Raw genomic sequence first — 17,788 nt, forward strand, 5'->3', positions numbered from 1 at the left:
CTAAAACTAAACAGGCTCACGTTTCATACTGACTAAGGAAATTTGTGACCAAATTGACAGAGATCATTATTTCAGAATGCGTGGATTTTTTTGACATTTTTGTGTGGTGATGTGATGTGAGACTTTGACACTGTAAAACGGGGGCCTCTGCTCAATAAAGGTTGTGGAACACCGTGATGCAGTCCAGCAATAAATGTAAAAGTCCTGGTAATTGTTGATTATTATTCTTCTGCCTTCCTTCTCAATCCTGAAGTTGAGGTGAGGGAATCACCGGATCCACCACTTTGCAACTTACACAGGATGTCCTGTTACATCTGTGCGTGTATGTGCATGCGCGTTTGTGTGTGTAAGAAAAGTGAGGAGAAGGCAGAGCGGGGCGGCCGGACAGCTCAGACATCCATCAAGACCGGCGGTGCAAAGCATCACCTCCAATCTGCAGGCGAGTAGGCATCAGGATCCAACCAGGTACGCTGACCATTCAGCCTTTGAATCTTGGCTGCAGCCTTCCTATGTTTGCCGGAGTACGTATAGTTACGTATGTAATATTAATCAAAAGCCAGGAAAAAAAAAAAAAGGTTTTATTTCTAAATAATATATTTATTGTGGACATTTTTAAACTACATAGATGAATTGCACATCAAAAAATGAAAACAAAAAGTTGAAGATTCAGGCAAATGTAGTTCACTAAAAAGTTATTATGAAACTGGACTGTTCATAAAACCTGGCCTGCGCATGTAAACTACAAAATGTACTGCTCTGGAGTTAAAAGTGCAAGTTTATCTTTTTTATGTTATAATCTTTGATATCCTTTTATTCGGGTCGCGAGCTATTTTCATTGGTCTGAATAACTGATTTTGAACAGTCCCTTTTCTCATTCATAGTCAGACATACATTATTGACTGAGTATGTAAATAATCTTTACTACAATTGGGTCTCTCTTCTCCTTAATTGGTATGGAGAACATTATTCCTCTGATTGGTTTAGTTCTGGTATGTGGATGTTTTGTAATCATTTTGCAGTATTTTATCCCCCCAGAACTGAACACGATTTACCTTTGATAAACACAAATGAAAAGTGATGGACGTCTGTGTAGCAAAGTAGGCCAATCACACATCCAGTTCTGGGGGGAAAAAATGAAGGGACTGCAATTACATAAAATACTTGAACGTCAATTACTGACTTAGAGGCCTATGCTGCTTGCTGTGCTTGTCACAATCAGGCAGACTTATGTGCTTCTCAAACTTTTCAACACAAAAATACTTGGCCCTCCAAGCACTGTTGAGTCAGTTCAAAACTATTTAACTTAAAGCAACACTGGGTCATATGTCAGTTTTTGTTGATTATGGCGGTACCACGTGGACAAAAGCGGTAGTGTTTTGACAAAAATCAACCACATTTCCCATGCGTGCCAGCGCGTAGTGTCGTGAAATCCTGAGCCATCCTTATAGAGAAAGGAGGAAGTAGGTATGGCGTAAAGCAATTCAGGACATTTGTATTTTTTTGTGTGCCAGGGTATATCCCAACCTCCTCAAAATTGCTTTGTGCCAGTAAAAACGATACAGACCCCCTCAGGGCATGAAGTCCCATTCAACTGCTGTACTTGTAAGTCAATGTTTCATCAAAAAGAGTTGTGAAAAAATGTTATTAAGGTCGATTTCTTGCTAAGTGCAGCTTTAAATAAAAATTGGATTCAAATGTTTGAAAACAAATATTTCAAAAGGGTTAAATGACAATGTATTGTACAAAAAAGTGAAATATGGAGGTGCCTTGAGATTATACAAGTGACCCAATTTACAGCGCAAGTTTTTCAACATGCGAGCCGTCGATCGGACAGTTTTGAACTTAACTGTATTCCACATGGGTTTTGAGGTCAAAGGGGCCTGACATTGCACATGCAAATAGAGGACAGAAAAAAGCCTAAAAGTAAGGAATAAGTAAGCCAAAAATAAACCATGACCAACCCTAGGTCATCTATGCCACTGCCCCCTTAACATGCTTCAAAACTCACCAAACGCACATCAGGAATGGGTGAAATTGCAATACCATTAAAAAAAACAAACCCAAACTCGAAATTGCGCTCTAGCGCCCCCGAAGAAGAAAAGAAACACTGCCTATAACTCCCAGTAGGAATGTCAATGACACATGAAACAATTACCTAAATGTTGGTCTAGATCAGGGTTATTGTAGTTTGGTAATTTTAATTATAGTTTGTTTTTATTTCGTTTTGAGTTTTTTTTTTTTTTAAATTTAATTAGGAGAAAGCGGCATGGATAATGGATGGATGGATAGTTTAAATTAGTTTTCAGGGTGGCTTTGTTAGTTTTTAGTTGTAGTGTGATCAAAAAGACTTAGTTTTAGTATTAGTTGTCGTTTTGTTTTTAAAAATTGTTTTACTTGCGTACATGATTTCAAAAACACCATGCTATTGTGTAGTATCAATTGAACAAAAATATTTTAAAACCTTTTTAATAATACAGGGTACAGTTTAACAGTCCACAGACTTTGAATTACAGTAAGTGCAGAGCAGAATACTGCTTCTAAAGTTGGATGCGTGCATGCACCCGAATAAAACGCTAGGATGCCTTGTTTACCAAATTGCCAAGACCTGCATTTCATACATTGACAATTCCCAGCTAAATTCAACAGCAACTTTGCAATTCCCCCTTCAAAGTAAAAGTTCAGACATAAAGTCGCCTGTTTTCGAACATTATCAACTCCGATGGTTTTTGTCGTATCTGCTTCAAACAAGCACAAGAGAGAGAGTGAACCCTTCTGATTAAAAGTTGATGAAAGAAAAATCTTAATTGTCCCGTTTTGGATTTTATAAGGCAGACAGTGCTTGTTTGCTTGCCGTGGCCGTGCTGCTGCTTGGACCTGTGTCGTTCGTCCCCGGCCTGGCTGCTCACACCACGACAGAAGAGATCGGACAGTTTTGCGCATTCGGCCGCATCATCAATTCACTTTTTTTGGTGTCGTCTCGTCTGTTTATATGCAACGCGCGTCTCCTTTTCTGGTGGTTTCTGTCTTTTAAGCATCTTTGTCCTCAACCTTGCTTTTTCCCCAGAAAAACAAAAATTCCAAAAACTTCCCAGCAAAGGCTGGTAAAGGTCTCATTTTTCAGCCATGTCTTACCTGTTTCCAGAGCCGTCCACGATGAGCGGCGACGAGCGCAATGGCTCGCAGCTCCCGGCCAACGTCACGCCGTGGTTCGTGCACGAGTGCACCCTGGAGCTGGACGCCGAGTACCGCCGCATCGCTCTTTTCCTGCTCTACCTCTTTGTGTTCGTGGTGGGTCTGCTGGAGAACGCGCTGGTGCTGTGGGTCAACTGGCGTCGGCGGCACTCGGCCAACGGCGTCCTCTTCTGCGTGCTCAATGTCAGCATGTCGGACATGATGGTGATCGCCGTGCTGCCCTTCTTCATGATGGAGGTGACGGTGAACCGCGTGTGGCTGTGGGGCCGCTTCCTCTGCAAGCTCACCAGTCTGGTCTACGGCGTCAACTTCTACAGCAGCTCCTTCTTCCTGGCCGCCATGACCTTGGAGCGCTACCTGACGCTGAGCCGGCCGTCGGCGCCTGCCTTGTTCCCGGCGACGGGCCGGCGGCGCTGGGCCATCTGCGGAGGACTCTGGCTCTTCTCCCTGTCCCTGGCGCTGCTGGAGAACGTCCACGTGGACCTGCTGGAGTGGGACGAGCCGGGCTGCTACATGCTCCCCGAGGGCAACTACGCCGAGTGGTTAGTCTCGGTGGCCTTCCTGTGCCTGCTCTTCCAGTTCCTGGGTCCCGCCTCGGTCATTATCACCTGCAACTTGCTGATCGCTCGCGCCGTGCGAGCGGCGCCCGACGTCCAGGGCCGGCGAGACGTGTGGCTGGTGCACGTCTACTCTCTGGTGTTTATGGCGTGCTGGCTGCCCTACCACCTGGTCATGACGCTAATGATCATCAGCGACATGTCTCCTGATTTGTTCAGCTGCAACGTGGTGGAGTTCGTCTACTTCTCCTTCAGTGTGGTGCAAAGCCTGTCGCTCTTTCACTGCGTGGCCAATCCCATCCTATACAACTTCCTGAGCAAAAGCTTCCGCGACAACCTCATCAACGCCGTGGTCAGCCGCCTGCCCCGGCAAGCGGACGTGGGGACCAGGCCCAACGGGGGGGGAGGAGGAGGAGAGGCGGCGGGCGACAAGGGCCCGCGCCGCAAGTTAAGCGACGTCAGCACCAGCCAGTCTGAAGTCGGGTCCTGATTGGAAAATCCTCGCAAGTGGACTCTCGGTTCTTCAGTGCCTGATCAAACAAGCGATCCGTTGACTGCCTCCCCATTAAAGCTTGTTTGGGCAATTCATAAACATACGAAAGCCCAGACATGACATGAAGAACGGGCGCGCAAAATGCACATTTGTGGCCACAAAATACAGTACACTCAGAAAAAAAAAGGTTGCGATATCGGTGACATTTGCAGATTAACCTAAAATGCTCTGCCAATAAGCAGGGGTTTGCACACCAAAAAATGGGATAGGTTCAAAGGAATTTACGAATGCCAAACTACATACACTATGTGCAGGGTTCCAATATGACCTTTACAGGTCATCTTAATTTGGCCTTCTCTAAATTTTTGAATGTGTATTTCCAAGAATTCAATTTGGCTTTAGAAGACAAGTTGCTGTTGTTTATAGCGGAAGTCAACCCAAACATATTTTTTTCAAAAATATGTTTTATGCAAGACCACTAGTTGAAACAGGGCATTCTGATAAATATTGCGTTTGTGGAATAAGTGTTAATCCACTCGTTTTTAACCATCTCCGGGGGCGGCCATTTTGTCTTCTGCCGACTGAAAATGACATCACAACTGCTCACATCGACCAATCACGGCTGACCTGTTCTCTGAATCTGAGCCGTGATTGGTCGTTGTGAGCAGTTGTGATGTCATTTTTAGTCGACAGAAGACTTTGGGTTGACTTCTGCTTTAAGTAAAAGAGTTGAATCAGTACTTTTATTTTGACCACTTCTTTTTTGTTTTTTTTTAAACAAATACAGTTGATATTATAATGCTATGCATCCCAATTCAAATGACAGGTTTGAATGCCAAAATCATTTCATAAGTTTTGCCTTTCATTTTAAATTTATACAAATTTCATTTAATTTGGCCATTTAGAAATCTAATTTCTTTAATTGGTTGAAAGAAAGACGTCTACTTCATTTTAGGATCGTCCAATAATTTCACCCAAAAGCCCAATAACTTTTTGGGAGGAATTTAACGTGGGCAGATCATTCAAATTTGTGGCCACAAATTAGTGCAGCCACAATTCAACAATAGTATACACAGAATACAAATTCGTAATTCAACAACAGTAGAAACAAAATACAAATTCATGGCCACAAAAAAGGCCTAAAATGCATACGGAATACTCACTTGCGGGTTTAATATCATTCCTGTGCACCACATGGACGTGTGGGCAAACATATGGAGCGCACCTAAATGCCATGTCTTCAAGCTGCTAAATTGTACCTCTGCTGGTCAAGCAGGCTGGTTCTTAAAAGTCGATTCAAAAGTCTCTCTGTCAAAACGATTGAGAGTGTCTTTGTGCCCCTTTGTGTGCGTGTGTTTCCGTTCCTCCAGAAGGTGCGCTCCATTTGCTTGCCCAACTGTCCAGTATGAAACCGTGTGACCATAAATGAATATTTCACGCACACGGTAGAACAAATTCGTGGGCCCATATGAACATTTTGTCGTATGTGTATTGTACACTGAATTTGTGGTTAGCTGGGTTCGAATCTCAGCTTGGGCTTTCCTGTTAGGAAGACGGCATGTTTAACATAGTAAATTTCACATTCTAAGTCTAGGTTCACACCGCAGGCAATTGAGACCCAGATCTGACTTTTTTGCCCATAGGCGACCTGTATTTGATTTTTTTTATGACAGTCTGAACGATTTGTTTTTCAAATCCGGTGTGGGTCGCTTTCATATGTGGTCCTAAATCAGATACGTATCCGATTTTTTTTCAAAAGGACCGTGGTCTTAACGGCTAGGCCGCATATAACCGACATTGACGTCATCCGGATCCCTAAATGTGCTACGCGCATGCGGAGGGAAAGTGCTGGCAGCTGGGCGATCGAATCTGCAAAGTTGTTTTGAGTAACAGTATTGACTTCATATTTATTTTAATTTAATCCCACTCGAGACATGAAGCATAAAGTGGACATTTAATGGTGATAGTAGCAATTCAGCCACGGTTCAGATCGATTCATTTTTTACGCAGTTATGAGATAGAAATACCTCGCCTCATAATATCCACCAAATACTGTATTTATTTCTACCTCCTACGTAATAGCTTCACTGTAGAAATGCCCCAACGCCGCTGGACCACATTTACTTCCATAAACAATACGTCATGAGTGCCGTCGTCTCTTCTGCGCATGCGGGTCACTTTGGCGAGCATGTATTCATACAGCAGACAAGACTGAGGTAGCATGAACGCTTACACAAAAAAAAAATCCAAATTGAGCATTAAGACCTGCGGTGTGAACCTAGCCTAAGATGCTAGATTTCACATGACAAGGTGGTAAATTTCACATTTGACATGATAAATTGCATGTTATAACGTGACACATTTAAACGTCCAAAGTTTAACTTTCGAACATGAAAAGTTAACATTTTAACATGATTGACTTCACATTTTAAGTTTTATAAATGATCAATTTCAAGTTGTAACGTGACACATTTCAGATTTTAACATTAAATTTCACGTTATAACGTGATAAACATGTTTTAATGTGATAGACTTTTCTGTTTTTCCCTCTGGTGTGGCAGCAATACCCTCCATAATGATTTTTTTTAAACATATGACTTGATGATTCCCCTGTTTATGTTTTCTGTCAGGCAGCCAGCCTCCAAGCTGGCCGAAGCCCTCCTGCAATGTATTTTCTTCTTATATAAGCCATACATTTGTATAATTTTGTTAATGCTTCTTAAATGTAAAACCAAAAACCTCCATATATTGTGGGGAAATCAGAGCTGTTCACGTTTTTTGACAAAACATAAACAAAGTTTAACATCTTTGCTCATGTTTTTACCAAGTTTCCTTTTTTGCTTGTTTTTATTTTTTTGTTACACTTCCAAATGTGGAATTTGCCTAACTTGACAGTTTGAACGATAAACGAGAGGAAGAGATGGTGTCAGTACAATAGCAGGAAGAGCACGACAGGAATTTTACGAGCAGGGGTCGCAGAAATGTGCCAAGTCATCACCGGCCTGCTGACGATGGACGCATTTTTTTTTTTACGTCACACATTAGGAGCCTTCGGCAATCATACGATGCATGACAACACAACTTCCTTGGTGCATTTGTTCTATTCTTGTCAATAAAAAGGCATTTACAAAGAGAGAAATGCATTGTATAAAGGTGTACAAAGTCATAAATAACAGTCACAATATCATAAATATGAGGTAAGACTAATTACAAAGTGAACATGAAACATTCAAAAAGTTTATATTCTTCAGGTGGCCGATTTCTTGGGTATAATGTGCACACAAAATAGAAATTAATCATTATATCATTTGTGGTCAGCTGGGTAAGCAAATGGAGCAGTGTCTCTAGAAAGGGAAGGTACATAGAAGTAGGGGACACTGAAGTTGCTCCAGAAGGTGCGCTCCATTTACTTACTCAGACATCCAACTTGTTCTTTGCAACGATGTTAAGAGTGCAAATGTGTATTTTGCGCACACAATTTAGCTACATCATGTCAAATTAATACGTTATATTGTGAAAACAATTTGGTGGCCACAAATTAGTATTTTGTCACAAGATGCTCACCAAATTCACATTTGTGGCCAAGAAGGTGCTGTGGCTCCATATTGGCCAGTTGGGTAAGCAAATGGAGTGCATCTTCTCTACAAAGAGGAAAGCAAATCTAAGGGGGCAAGGCCAAAGCTAAACAATGGACAGGGATTGTGTGACTGAATTTGATTTTGGGCTGGGGATGAGCGACAGAGACATTCAGAAAAGCCAGGCTACATCAGCAATCATGATTACACATGCATTTAAAGAAGAAGTCAAGTCAAACATTTTCTTCCCAAAAATATGTTCTGCGTGGCCCCACAAGTATACACACAACAATCTGATTGATATTGCATTTGTGTAATTAATTTGAATTAAGCAGCAACTGTGATGTCATTTTCACTCGACAGCAGGTGGCAAAATAGCTGCTCCCTGAGATGGATAAAAATGAGTGCATTTCGCTGCTTAACTCATATCCCACAAACGCAATATTAGTCATAATGCCGTCTTTAGACTAGCGGAGGCCCATAGAACATATTGGAAAACTTTTGACTAGACTTCCCCTCTAACTAGATTCCAAAACTACTACAGCCAAGTTGCTAAGAAGGCAAGTTTCGGGAGAGGGTGCGCCCCATTTGCTTGATCACACATCCAAGGTGTTCATGGGAAAAATATTAAACCCAGTTTTGAAATGCTGAGTCTGCTTGGATTGACAACTTCAACTTGTGGACGTGGATGGTTCCTTAAAATTTCCCTTAAAAAAAATCCCTTTGTAGGGATATGGAGCAATCATTCATTCAGTTTCTAATTCTGAATCACCACATGGGGATTTGATTAGACTTTGATTACCGTTATTATAATCGTTTTAGCCTCCTTCTCTACTGCTGTCAGTTCAAGATCAAATGTTCTAGAAAAGGAGTCAATAAATAGGCTGGAGTCCAATCATTCACTTATTCCTGACTCCCTAACCCAGGGATGTCCCAGAAACCTTTTCCATTGAGGGCTACAGATGGGAAAACAGGAGGAAGGAAATACCTTTGTAGTATTTAGCGAGCACGGCCACATTTTATGTGCGCAATTTAGTATTTTGTAGCCACAATTTAAGATTTGAGCGCACGTTAAACCTATGTCGCGGTCACAATAAAGTATTTTGAGTACGTTATACGACACAGGTAATCATTTTTGTGGCCGTAAGCACATTTCATGCGGCCATTACATCCACATAGGTAGTGTCCACAATTGATTTTGTGCGCGCATGATACCTAATTTGTGGCCTGAAATGCAATTTCTTGACCGCCTCAACCCAAAATGTTGTGCGTGGGCCTCCGTTCGGAGGCGTTGCTCAGGCGTCCGCAGAAGGCAGTGCTTCCTTGGAGTGGTCGTTGTACATGAAGGTGTGCTCAATGTTAAAGTCAGGCGGCAGCCGGTCCTTGTGCAGCTCCATGTGCACCGCCATCATCTTGAGCGTTGAGCAGTAGAGCCCACAGACGGTGCAGCGGTACATGAGCGCGCCGGCGTGCGTCTTGAGGTGGCAGATCATAGTGGAGCGGCCGCGGAAGAAGCGCAGGCACACCTTGCACTGGTACGGCTTCTCCCCTGTGTGAATGCGCAGGTGGTAAGTGAACTCTCCCGAGTGTGCGAAGCGCTTCCCGCAGTAGCGACAGCGGTACCATTTCCCGCGCACGCCCGCCGTAGGGGGGGCCCCGTCCTGCCCCGCGCCCCCATTGGTCAGCACCCCTGAAGACAAACCGTGCATAAGCCCCGGGAAATACTTATCGGGACAGCCGGGGCCCGTTCCGCTCCCCGGGACTAAACTCGTACCGCTCAGCTTTCCGAGACCTCCGAGATCCCGCGGAGAGGAGGAAGACGAGGGCGGGTACTCGGGAAGCTGCTCGGCCTTACGCTTGCCTAACCAGCCGGGACCCCCTGCCCCTTCCCCGCCGCTCCCGAAGGACTCAGATGTGTGCTGGCTGAGGTGGCACAGGAAGGCAGATGAGGTGGGCAAGATCTGTGGGCAGATGAAGCAATTGAGCTCCTCCGTTCCTGAAAGATTTTCTCCCCCGACCGTGACCACTCGGATGTCTTCGCGCTCCTTGACGTCCTCGGTGTGCGCAGCCACGTGAGCATCCAGCAGGGGGCGCTCAACGAAGCAGCGGGCGCAACGCGGGCAGGTGAAGACGGGCAGCGAGAGGTGGCCGAGGGCGTGCCACAGCAGGGAGCATAGGGAGCGCTGGGGGAGGTGACAAACGCCACAGCTCAGGCTTTGGGGACACACGTGGCTCAGGACGTGCTCTCTCACCGTCTGGCCGGGGGAAAAAAAAAAAAAGTCACGTGAGAAAGGTCACGTTTATGTTGAGACAAAGTCGACAGAATTGCTGCCGTGTACAAACACTACATTACACCTGCTGAGCTGTAAGTCATTTCTTAAATTGGAAGTAAGTCAACCCAAACATATTTTTTTTCAAGCATATGTTCTATGCAAGACCACTAGTTGAAACAAAGCATTCTGATTAATATTGCATTTGTTGAATATGAGTTAATCCATCCGTTTTTGGCCATCTCTGGGGGAGGACATGTTGTCACTTCTGTCGACTGAAAATGACATCACGACTAACCAAGGCTCAGGTAACGACCAATCACGGCTGAACTGTTTTCTGAAGCTGAGCCGTGATTGGTCGTTACCTGAGCAGTTGTGATGTCCTTTTCAGTCGACAGAAGTGACAAAATGGCCGCCCCCTGAGATGGCTAAAAAGGGGTGGATTAACTCTTATTCAACAAACGCAATATTTATCAGAATGCCTTGTTTCAGCTGTTTTCAACTAGTGGGCCTGCTGGGAACATATTCTTGAAAAAACTGTGTTTTGGTTGATTTCCCTCTTTAATGCAATGCAATTTTATTTATATGGCGCATTTCATAACACCTATCATATAAGTGCCAATGTTCAGCCTGTCCAAGTGTCCCTTTAAGAGCACATGTTTTATACATATGCACATAATTTGTCCATAAACTAGCATTTTTGTTATACATCTGGTTAGGGAGTGCGTGGTGGCAACCCATTGGCACCGATGGAAAAATTGTAGCCTCCTTCAGCATTTAACCCATTAAGCCCGAGGGCGCATAACCGCGTTTCTACCACTAGAGCCGGGAGCACTGTTGCGTCTTTCTACCTTTCAAACCGGCACAGCGGATACGTCACTGTCCTTTTTTAATCCAATTCTCTCTTAGCCAACTTAATGCATCAGAATATACACGTGACGGTGTCGCGAGACGGCGGAGGATGTCGTGGAATTTTTTTCGAGCCGTAGGTAGGCTAATGGCGGACGCCTTCGATCGCCGGGAGCTCTGATTAAAGTAACGGCAGTGCTATATAGACGACGTGCACGACCAGTGGAACCAGTCGAACGTGATATGATATTGTTTGTAGACAATTACGATATTGACGTCTTTGTAACAGAATAGAGGATGGTAATTACCACTTGATTTAAAAAAAAAATTAAAATAGTGCTTCTCTTGCACTGACGCGTTATTTTTACATCTTCGATTGAAACAGTAAACAATAATAAATTCTGCCTGTGTGAAAGCCACGTGTCTAAGCTCTTTAATTCTTTTGGAATGATGTTTCTGTCTCCTACAGGGGCTGAGAAATTAGGCCATGCTAAACATTTTTAGGAGGGGCGGCAATAATGGTTGACAAACCTGGAAGTCCTTGCTGAGGCCTTTTGCGCACACGGCACACCGCAGCTCGCAGCCTTGGCGGGGCCGAGCTAGGACGCGGGCGGACCTGCCGCGCCGCTGGTGGCGCAACAGCTTCTTTTGACTGCAGAAGTCCAGGTGGCACATGTCGCAGGAGAAAAGCCGCACGCCCACGTGGGCGAGCAAGTGGGAGACCCCGGCGGCGCGGTCGGGGAACGAGGCGCCGCAAAGACCACACTGGCCTAGCTCGCTCGAGTGGCTCTCAGCGTGTCTTCGCAGGGCGGCAGCGTCTGCGGGCAGAGGAGCCGCGCAGGCTTGACACGCCAGCACGTCTCCCGGAAGCTGCACGGGAAAACAATAACATCACAAGTAGTGTCGCTCATACAGTATGAACACTCCTGACTAGGGCTGGGCGATGCATTTCGCGGGGGTTACATTCCGGACCGTCCCCGCAATAGCCGAAATCCGCAATCAAAATATCTATTGTAGCATTCAAATATATTCCAAAGCTTCCTGCATATACAATGAATCCCAAAATACTGTATATTCACATGAGGTGCAGGTACTATTTTTTTGTCCACTTGGGGTCACCATTCTCAAGGTCTAAACTACATCGGTGACGTTGAATGTGTGTGTGCCTTTGAAAGGTGGACTTGGCCTGTTCAGTGATGTGAAAGTGTTCATAAAGAGACAGAAAAGCGCACCAGCGGCTGTGTCGATCCTTGACCACGGCGGAGGGATTCCAATTGGTTCTAACTAGTGGTGGTAGGCTAAATGAAATTAACTAACAATGTTTACTTTGTGATTGTGAGTGTTTGTCTCTGTGTGCCCTGCGATTGGCTGGCAACCAATTCGGGGTGTCCCCCGCCTACTGCCCGAAGACAGCTGGGATAGGCTCCAGCACGCCCCGCGACCCTTGTGAGGAGAAGCGGTATCGATAATGGATGGATGGATGTTTACTTTTTCAGTTGTGTAACTCAAGACAGTTGTACTCAAATATTGTGCTTTAGCTTCTTTCATTAGGTGTGAAACGATGCCAAACAGTTTAACTCATTCTCCTCCTTTTGGACGGAAACTTCATACATTCAAAGTGTGGCAGCAGAGAAGAAGGCTCAAATCGCAATTGATGCCATTTAGTTTCCTCAATGGCCTTGCTCACGTTGTTTTGTTTATTGGGGGGGCAATGCCACTCTGAAGTGTACGTGTTACATCATAGTGAAAAGGTCTATGGCCTTAAAACCAAATCTCTCCCAAAAATACAACTTCTGATTTTAATCAATTTTCCACCCTTCACTTATTGGGGAAAATACACACATTCAAAAACAAGCGTGGATTTTGCTTGTTTTTTTTTCTTTGAACCATTTCTGGCATTTCCTTTATTTCTCCTGATACCCAAAAGTTTTGAAACAAATTTTGTTTCTCCCGCATTAACTTTCCGGAAACAGATTTTTCTTCTCTCGGTTCCTTTTGACAAAATGTGTACATAAACACCATCTTTAATAAATAACCAATACAAATATTACCTGGTCGCTTGATTTGCCTCCATGGCCGTTTTCCACACAGACAAGGTCGTCTTCATCCTCGTCGTCGTCCTCATCTCCCTCCTCCATGAAGTTATCGTCATCGCTCAGTTCGATGATCTCGCCTGCCAGCTGCCGCCACTGCTCCTCCTCTGTCTGTCCAATTGGGCTGTTGCATTGCGGAGCCCGCCGTTCCTCGGTTTCCTGCGAAACCATTACCTCTTCTGCACCGCTCACAAGACCTCCTGAGGGCGAGGAGGTCCCCGTGCCGAGCCGAGCAGGAGAATCGGGGAAAGGGCAGGAAGCCGGTGGCACAGAGTCGCTCAACTTCTCGGAAACCGTCGGATCGACTTTAACCGCCTCCTCCGCTGTCTGCTCTTTCTTGGTTAGGAGCTGAGGACCAGCGGGTGGCACCTCACTGCTTAAAAGGTAGCGTCCCGATCTCTCTGCGACCATTTGCCCGTAGCCTATAAAAGACTGGATGTCTTCTATCTTCAATTCCGCGGACACAGTCCCAGCAGCAGACCGGCGGTCCACCGTCGCCGTGCCGGCTTGGACGTGAGGCGACGGGGCAGCGGCGGGGGTCGGGGCGGCGGACGACGACATGGACGAGCAGGATGCGGCAGAGGAGCAGACAGAGGAGCCGGTCGGAAGGTCTCCTGGGCTGCTGGCCTTGGTGTGCGATGACACTGATCCCTGCAGGTCCGGGAAGGTGGCGTGACACGCCCTCGCCAGCTCGCTCACGCCAAGCCTCTCGGCCAGCTCGTAAAGAACCCCGACATCTATGAGATCGGTCAAGATCTCCCCGGTGTACATGAAGCTCAGCACCTTCTCAAAGTTGGCCGGGGAAATAAACTCCAGCGAGATGGCCTCGGTGGGCGCGGACGGCGTCTGGCTGAACAGGTTGCGAAAGTATGTGCCGGCGCAGGACAGCACGGCGCGGTGCGCCGCGAACGTGCGCTTGCCCACTTGCAGGAACACGTCGCAGTAGTGGCCCGACTGCCGGCAGCGGTTGAGCTCGGCAAGGAGGCTGCCGGCGTGGCCGGGACCCTGGAGGCGGATCCTCATCCTGCTGCTGGGTTACAGGCCACCTGTAGGAGCAGAGATGGGGCAGGAAAGCAGATTATTTCCACAAAATTCAGCTATTACACAATCCACTCCTGATTCACAGCAGTTGATATGTACTGGACCCATCAGCTAACAGTTAAAATCAACGATATAACGAGACCATATAAAAAAACTCTCTTTATGAATAGTTGTAATATGCTCCCATATGCTTTAACCCAGGAGTTCTCAAACTGGACTCCATAATCTGTAAATTTGCAGTAAATTATACTGTACCATTAAAAAAAATGCATGCCTGCTGCATATGGGGACCAATATTTTTTCGATTAATCGAAGAATAGCATTAACATTTTTTTCATTGCATTATTTAAAACAGGACATTATTTCAAATTAGCAATGCATTAAATGCACAAACATAAATTGATGATGATTCAGTAAATGGTTTTGTCCAAAACATCGATAAGAAAATCTGAAAAAATGTTAGTTGTGATTTCCGAATGTAAAATCGGAAAGGTCTTATTTGGATTAACCACTACAATCAGTGCGCTTTCATGGAGGACGATGTAAAATGGAGAATATTTACTGTTGAGGGGCTGAAATTCTGAGGATTTGGACATTTGGACTTAAATAAGGTATCTAAACAGTTCGATTATCACCATAATTTGATAATCGTTAGTTGTCGATTAATCGATTAACTGTTGAACCTCAGGCGGCATGGTGGTCAACTGGTTAGCACGTCTGCCTCACAGTGCCAAGATTGTGGGTTCAAATCCGGCCCTGGCCTTCCTGTGTGGAGTTTGCATGTTCTCCCCGTGTCTGCGTGGGTTTTCTCCCACATTCCAAAAAACATGCATGGTAGGTTAATTGAACAGATTGTCCCTAGGTGTGAATGTGAATGTTTGTTTGTCGGTGTGTGCCCTGCAATTGGCTGGCAACCAGTTCAGGGTGCCGGAAGACAGCTGGGATAGGCCCCAGCATGCCCGCAACCCTCATGAGGATAAGCAGGTTTGGATGAATTTTGCACCTCAAGAGTCAAAATCACTTCTCTGCCTGAAATATTTATTTTTACAGAAAGCTTTTTGGTCAGAAAATGTTGACTTTAGTAAAACCAACTCATGTTATAGTTATGATTACGAAAGTAACAGCTAGCAAGAAATAAACTTTTTTTCCCCCCGCTCAAAGAAGAGAGTCTATTCTCTACTGTTTTGGGTGGATCTGGTGCCTATGTTGTCACACACCAAAATATTCTGTGCGCCTTGAAAGCTTGTTGGCAGATGATGATAGTGAACAATCTAAAAGCAGTAAATCGTGACTTTTGGGGGGAGGGTTCTCGAAAGGAACAATGGCATTTCAATTCAACTCAATAGGGGAAATGTATTTGAAGGTTATGCGCTCCATCCAATGACGACAGTGTACTGTCCTGCCAGGTGCTTCACGTCTGTCGTGCTGCTTCACAACGTCAACTAAATCACGTGTTGAATGCCACAAACAAGACAGCAATTCATATGTGCAAGTGCAAAACGCCGAGAGCTTACACATTATTACGTCACTTCCAACGGGTGTTACGTCCACCGTAGCATGCTGGTTAAGTAGACAAACAGCAGCTTGTGTGTTTGCAAAAGCTTGCAAAAGCTTACCCAGTTCAGCAGCCATTGTGTCGCTTGCTCGCTCCCCGATTGTGTTTACAGGACGCGCAAAAGTGCTGTGACGTCATCACCCTTTACAGCCAAGTATTCTCGACACAGGTCGCATGTTGATGGCGTCGCGCAATGAAACGCTCAGTGGGCGGTCGCCCTCTTCAGGTGCAATGAAAAATGAAACGAAAAATACAGGAGCGCCTCATGTCGAACGTTTCAATCCATGTCAGACGTCACTCTCCTCCACACTGCACGCATACTCGGCTAGTTCCATCTCGGGATGAAAAAAAGTATCAATAAACTCACGAGGAAGGCTAATGACACCATTTGAGATCACTGAGCAAACCTTTCTCCATCGTCGACAGTCATTCGCCTCCTCGCCACGACACTGCAGCAGCAAAGGAGCTCTTTCGTAAAGAGACTTGTTCATCTTGCAGGAAGAAACGCTTCAGATAATCTTTTACAACCCCTCGCAATTATTATTGAATCAAAAGTCTTGGATGATGTACATTCAGTTGTTTAATTGTGTAGTTAAAAAAAAAAGCCTACAAACAAAACACAAAAGTCATTGCAATGCAAGTTCCTGGCTTTTCAAAATATTAAAAGAAACAGTTAATTGTTTGGATTGAGCAGAGGGAAAAATATGAAATCATGAAAGAAAAACTACAAAAAAACACTTGAACACACCACTACTTTGTTGCACCACTTGTGGCTTTTGTAACAGTTGGCTGGCTCAGAGGACTGGACTTAATGAGTAATAAACATTACTCTACATCAGGGGTGCCCAAGTCTGGTCCTCGAGAGCCCCTATCCAGCCTGTTTTAGATGTCTCCCTCCTCCAATACACCTGATTCAAATGATCATCTCACCAGCAAGCTTTTCAGAAGCCTAATCATCCTGATCATTTGAATCATGTGTGTTGGAGGAGGGAGACTAAAACAAGATGGATAGGGGCTCTCGAGGATCGGAGTTGGGCTCCCCTGCTCTACATCAATCTGGCTCCAACTTTCTTTGATTGCTTTTGCCAGATCAGCTTTGCAGGTTGGAACCTTGTCATTGACATTTTTTTTTCAACATCCACCAAAGATTTTCCGTTGGATTGAGATCCGGACTATTTGCAGGCCAGGATATTGACCTTTTGTGTCTTTCTTCTAGGAATATTTTCACAGTTTTTGCTTTACGGTGTGGAGGGGGGCCTTGGCGGGGTCCAACCCTCACTGGAAAAAAATGCAGACCAAAACTCTGATGTCGGTGGTACAGGGACCCGAACAGCCTGTATTAGGGCGCTCGGTACCCCATTCTCCCGAAGCACCCTCCACAGAACTCCCCGAGTAACACGATCGAACGCCTTCTCCAAGTCCATAATTCACATGTAGACTAGTTGGGCGAACTCCCATGCACCCTCGAGGAGCCTGCCGAGGCGTTAGAGCTGGTCCACTGTTCCGCGTCTTGGAGCAAAACCAAAAGTGAGGAGTTTTCGCCCAACAGCCAGACCTGACTGAGAACAAATTGTTCTCATGCAAGAGGCTGCATCAACACCAAGAAATCAGTCTTGGAATCTGGCACCGGTAAGAAAAAGGAAACAATCTTACGGGTAACGAAAACAAAACTTGAACTGAGAAACAGGTTTACCCTAAAGTCATCTGACCAGCAAGCTTCGGTGGATCACGGCGCCAACGGAAGTATAAAAGTTGACCCTCTCAACAAATGAGATCAGCTACTGGGCCACAAACATTAATAATAAGGCGACAAAGCCTTATTTGGCGTCCAACGTCTATGCAGCAGAAAGCACACAAAGGTTCTGTGTTTCGCTAGTGACATGGTTTCTGATATATTTCTGAAAAGGTCGACAAAAACGCTGCTGAGCATTCAACTGTCAGATCTGTTATAATTCACACAGGAGCATTTGATGTGTTGAAAAAACAGTCAGAGATAGTGAAGCAAGACTTTGTTGACCTTCTTCAAAAATGCAATCTCTGAACGCAGAGTTATTTTTGAGCAAACCTCTTCCTGGATGAGCGCTTCAGCCGAATAACGTCGCTGTCAAGATGGCTGAAAAGCATCCGTGCTTCTCATTCTGCGAATTTTATTGACAATTTTTC

At 45.1% G+C, this 17,788-nt stretch overlaps 2 protein-coding genes across 7 annotated transcripts; one reads left to right on the forward strand and one right to left on the reverse strand.

The window, feature by feature from the left end:
- Window positions 1–3,153: 3,153 nt before the first annotated feature.
- ackr5 (atypical chemokine receptor 5) lies at window positions 3,154–4,239 on the forward strand. The gene has a single exon (XM_086044533.1). The coding sequence runs from the start codon at window positions 3,154–3,156 to the stop codon at window positions 4,237–4,239; it is 1,086 nt and encodes a 361-aa protein (XP_085900659.1).
- Window positions 4,240–7,328: 3,089 nt separating this feature from the next.
- On the reverse strand, window positions 7,329–15,799 carry zbtb39 (zinc finger and BTB domain containing 39). Of its 6 annotated transcripts, XM_086032683.1 has the most exons (6): window positions 15,687–15,799; window positions 12,988–14,075; window positions 11,468–11,806; window positions 9,592–10,072; window positions 9,441–9,507; window positions 7,329–9,366 (listed from the first exon to the last, which is right to left on the reverse strand). In XM_086032683.1, the coding sequence occupies exons 2-6, from the start codon at window positions 14,050–14,052 to the stop codon at window positions 9,183–9,185; spliced, it is 2,136 nt and encodes a 711-aa protein (XP_085888809.1). In that variant the 5' UTR covers window positions 14,053–14,075; window positions 15,687–15,799; the 3' UTR covers window positions 7,329–9,182. The 6 variants fall into 6 exon arrangements, with proteins under 6 accessions (XP_085888809.1, XP_085888800.1, XP_085888780.1 ...); XM_086032674.1 differs by lacking the exon at window positions 9,441–9,507; XM_086032654.1 differs by having other exon boundaries at window positions 7,329–9,507.
- Window positions 15,800–17,788: the final 1,989 nt, after the last annotated feature.

The sequence above is a fragment of the Filicampus tigris genome, chromosome 1 (genome assembly GCF_054856515.1).
Source record: "Filicampus tigris isolate MCC_2025a chromosome 1, RoL_Ftig_1.0, whole genome shotgun sequence".
NCBI classification, from domain to species: Eukaryota; Metazoa; Chordata; class Actinopteri; order Syngnathiformes; family Syngnathidae; genus Filicampus; species Filicampus tigris.

Excerpts from the sequence above, each read along its gene's own strand:
- ackr5 (XM_086044533.1), top strand. The coding sequence starts at position 3,154 with ATGAGCGGCGACGAGCGCAATGGCTCGCAGCTCCCGGCCAACGTCACG.
- zbtb39 (XM_086032636.1), bottom strand. The coding sequence starts at position 14,052 with ATGAGGATCCGCCTCCAGGGTCCCGGCCACGCCGGCAGCCTCCTTGCC. Across the intron at positions 11,807-12,987 it reads GAGGCAAATCAAGCGACCAG|CTTCCGGGAGACGTGCTGGC; the intron begins GTAATATTTGTA and ends TTTCCCGTGCAG. Across the intron at positions 10,073-11,467 it reads GCCTCAGCAAGGACTTCCAG|ACGGTGAGAGAGCACGTCCT; the intron begins GTTTGTCAACCA and ends TCCCCCGGCCAG.